The 2,117-nt window shown below is 65.0% G+C and overlaps 1 protein-coding gene across 1 annotated transcript; it reads left to right on the top strand.

The window, feature by feature from the left end:
* Positions 1–32: 32 nt before the first annotated feature.
* Positions 33–1,029, top strand: PTF1A (pancreas associated transcription factor 1a). Its single transcript, XM_085318261.1, has 2 exons — positions 33–657; positions 827–1,029. Exons 1-2 carry the CDS (start codon positions 33–35, stop codon positions 1,027–1,029), a joined length of 828 nt encoding a protein of 275 aa, XP_085174387.1.
* The last annotated feature ends 1,088 nt before the right edge of the window (positions 1,030–2,117 follow it).

The following is a 2,117-nucleotide window of genomic DNA, read 5'->3' as shown; positions in this document are numbered from 1 at the left end:
GTCCCGGCTGCGCCGCCGGGGCAGGGCGCAGCATGGACGCGGTGCTGCTGGAGCACTTCCCCGGGGGGCTGGACTCCTTCTCCTCGCCCCCCTACTTCGACGAGGACGACTTCTTCCCCGAGCCGTCCTCGCGGGACGCCCTGGGCGCCGACGGGTTCCTGGAGCAGGACGTGGATTTCCTCAGCCGCCAGCTGCAGGAGTACTATCGCGACGGCGGGGACCCCGAGGGCGGCTACTGCTGCGAGGCGGCGGCTGCCGCCTTCCCCCCGTCGCCCGCCTCGCCCGGCTTCGCCTACGAGTGCTGCGGGGCGGCGGGCGCGGCGCTGCTGTCCCCGGGGGGGCGGCTCCAGGCGCTGGGCTCGGCCAAGCGGCGGCGGCGGGTGCGCTCCGAGGCGGAGCTGCAGCAGCTCCGGCAAGCGGCCAACGTGCGCGAGCGCCGGCGGATGCAATCCATCAACGACGCCTTCGAGGGGCTGCGCTCGCACATCCCCACGCTGCCCTACGAGAAGCGCCTCTCCAAGGTGGACACGCTCCGCCTYGCCATCGGCTACATCAACTTCCTCAGCGAGCTGGTGCAGTCCGACCTGCCCCTGCGCAGCGCCAGCAGCGAAAGCCCCAACCAGCCCAAGAAAATCATCATCTGCCACCGCGGCACAAGTAAGTGGCATCCCGCTGCACCCCGTCCCGTCCAGTCCCGCCCCGTCCCGTCCCTCTGGTCCCGTTCTGTCCCGTTCCCCCGGCCCCCCGGCCCCGCCGCCTCCCCGGCCTCGCCGGGAAGAGTCAGTCCCCAGCGATAACCCCTCTGTCTTCTCCCCCCTTCGCCCAGGATCTCCCTCCCCGAGCGACCCCGACTACGGACTCCCCCCTCTGGCCGGTCACTCGCTGTCGTGGACTGACGAAAAGCAGCTCAAGGAACAAAACATTATCAGGACAGCCAAAGTGTGGACCCCCGAGGACCCCCGGAAGCTGAGCAACAAGCCGTCCCTCAACAACATCGAGAACGAGCCTCCCTTCGATTTCGTGGCCTGAGGCGCCGCGCAGGCGGACTGCGCGTGTGTCCAGCGGTGTATATTTTGTATGTAAAGACCTTTATTTTAAATGTAATTTAAGATTCAGACTCTAAGGGCAATCAACTTTATTTATCTATTTATTATGGAGTAGAGATAATGAGGTAGAATCGTCTGTTTTGAATGTATAATTTATATAATTTATCCTGATTTTAAAGATATGCAATAGTTTTATTCCATCAGCACCTTTTGAAAAAAAAAACTGTCAGAACCTATGAAAATAATTTATTGCAACGCGTGGACTCTTCCTGTGTTTGTTAATAATAAATCCGGATAAAACCTTGTAGAGCAGTGTTATCTGTGGGAAGTGGATGYTCAGGGAACTCCGGGACATGCCTGAGGGAAGCAGCCCGCGCCCCGCACCCTACCCCTACAACAGCCCCCAAACCCAGCCCTGGCTGGGGGGAGCGGGGAGCGGCCGCGGTCCCCACTCAGCGCGGCGAGCGCCTCCGCGCCGCGCAGCGCCCGCGCCGGCCGCCTCCGCGCCGGCCGCCTCCGCGCCTCTGCCCCGCCGCTCGGCTCCGCGGCTCTTATAGCGCCGGGGGGAGGCGGGGGGCGGGGGGGGTCACTCCACCCCTTTTGACGTCCCCTCCCGAGGAGTTCCCAGCCGATGTCTTTGTCTCGTTCTGTGCGGTCCCTTCCTTCCAGTGCCTCTGCTCCGCTGGTGGTTTGCAGCGGAAAGACCCAGGGTGCTGCCGCACCAGCTTTGCAAGGCCGCGCAGGTGCCCCCTCTACACCGTGCCCCGGCCCCGCGGCCACGGGGRTGGGCGCTGCCACACCGCTTGGTGGTGCTGGGGAGAACAGCGGTGCAAACAAAGCCCTTCCCCAAAGTGACGGGGAGCGGGGACCAAGCCTCGGGGCCAGACCAGCTTCGCGCTCCCCGGGGTGCATGGCCAGCGCCGGCATTTTGCCGGCTCTCCCACGCGTGGAGCGGGCCGTGCGTGGAAAACAGCCCTCTCCCGCGCCCTTGCCCTGGGGGGGCCGCACTCGGGGGCTCGCAAAGCCGTGGGACAGCCGGTGCCAAAGCTCCTCCGGCCAGGCGCAGCTCAG

This window comes from Rhea americana, unplaced genomic scaffold, assembly GCF_003343005.1.
Source record: "Rhea americana isolate MKP2758 unplaced genomic scaffold, rheAme1 scaffold_53, whole genome shotgun sequence".
Lineage (NCBI taxonomy): Eukaryota > Metazoa > Chordata > Aves > Rheiformes > Rheidae > Rhea > Rhea americana.
The sequence above is the reverse complement of the archived record's forward strand: the minus strand, read 5'-3'. Positions and strand labels throughout refer to the sequence as shown.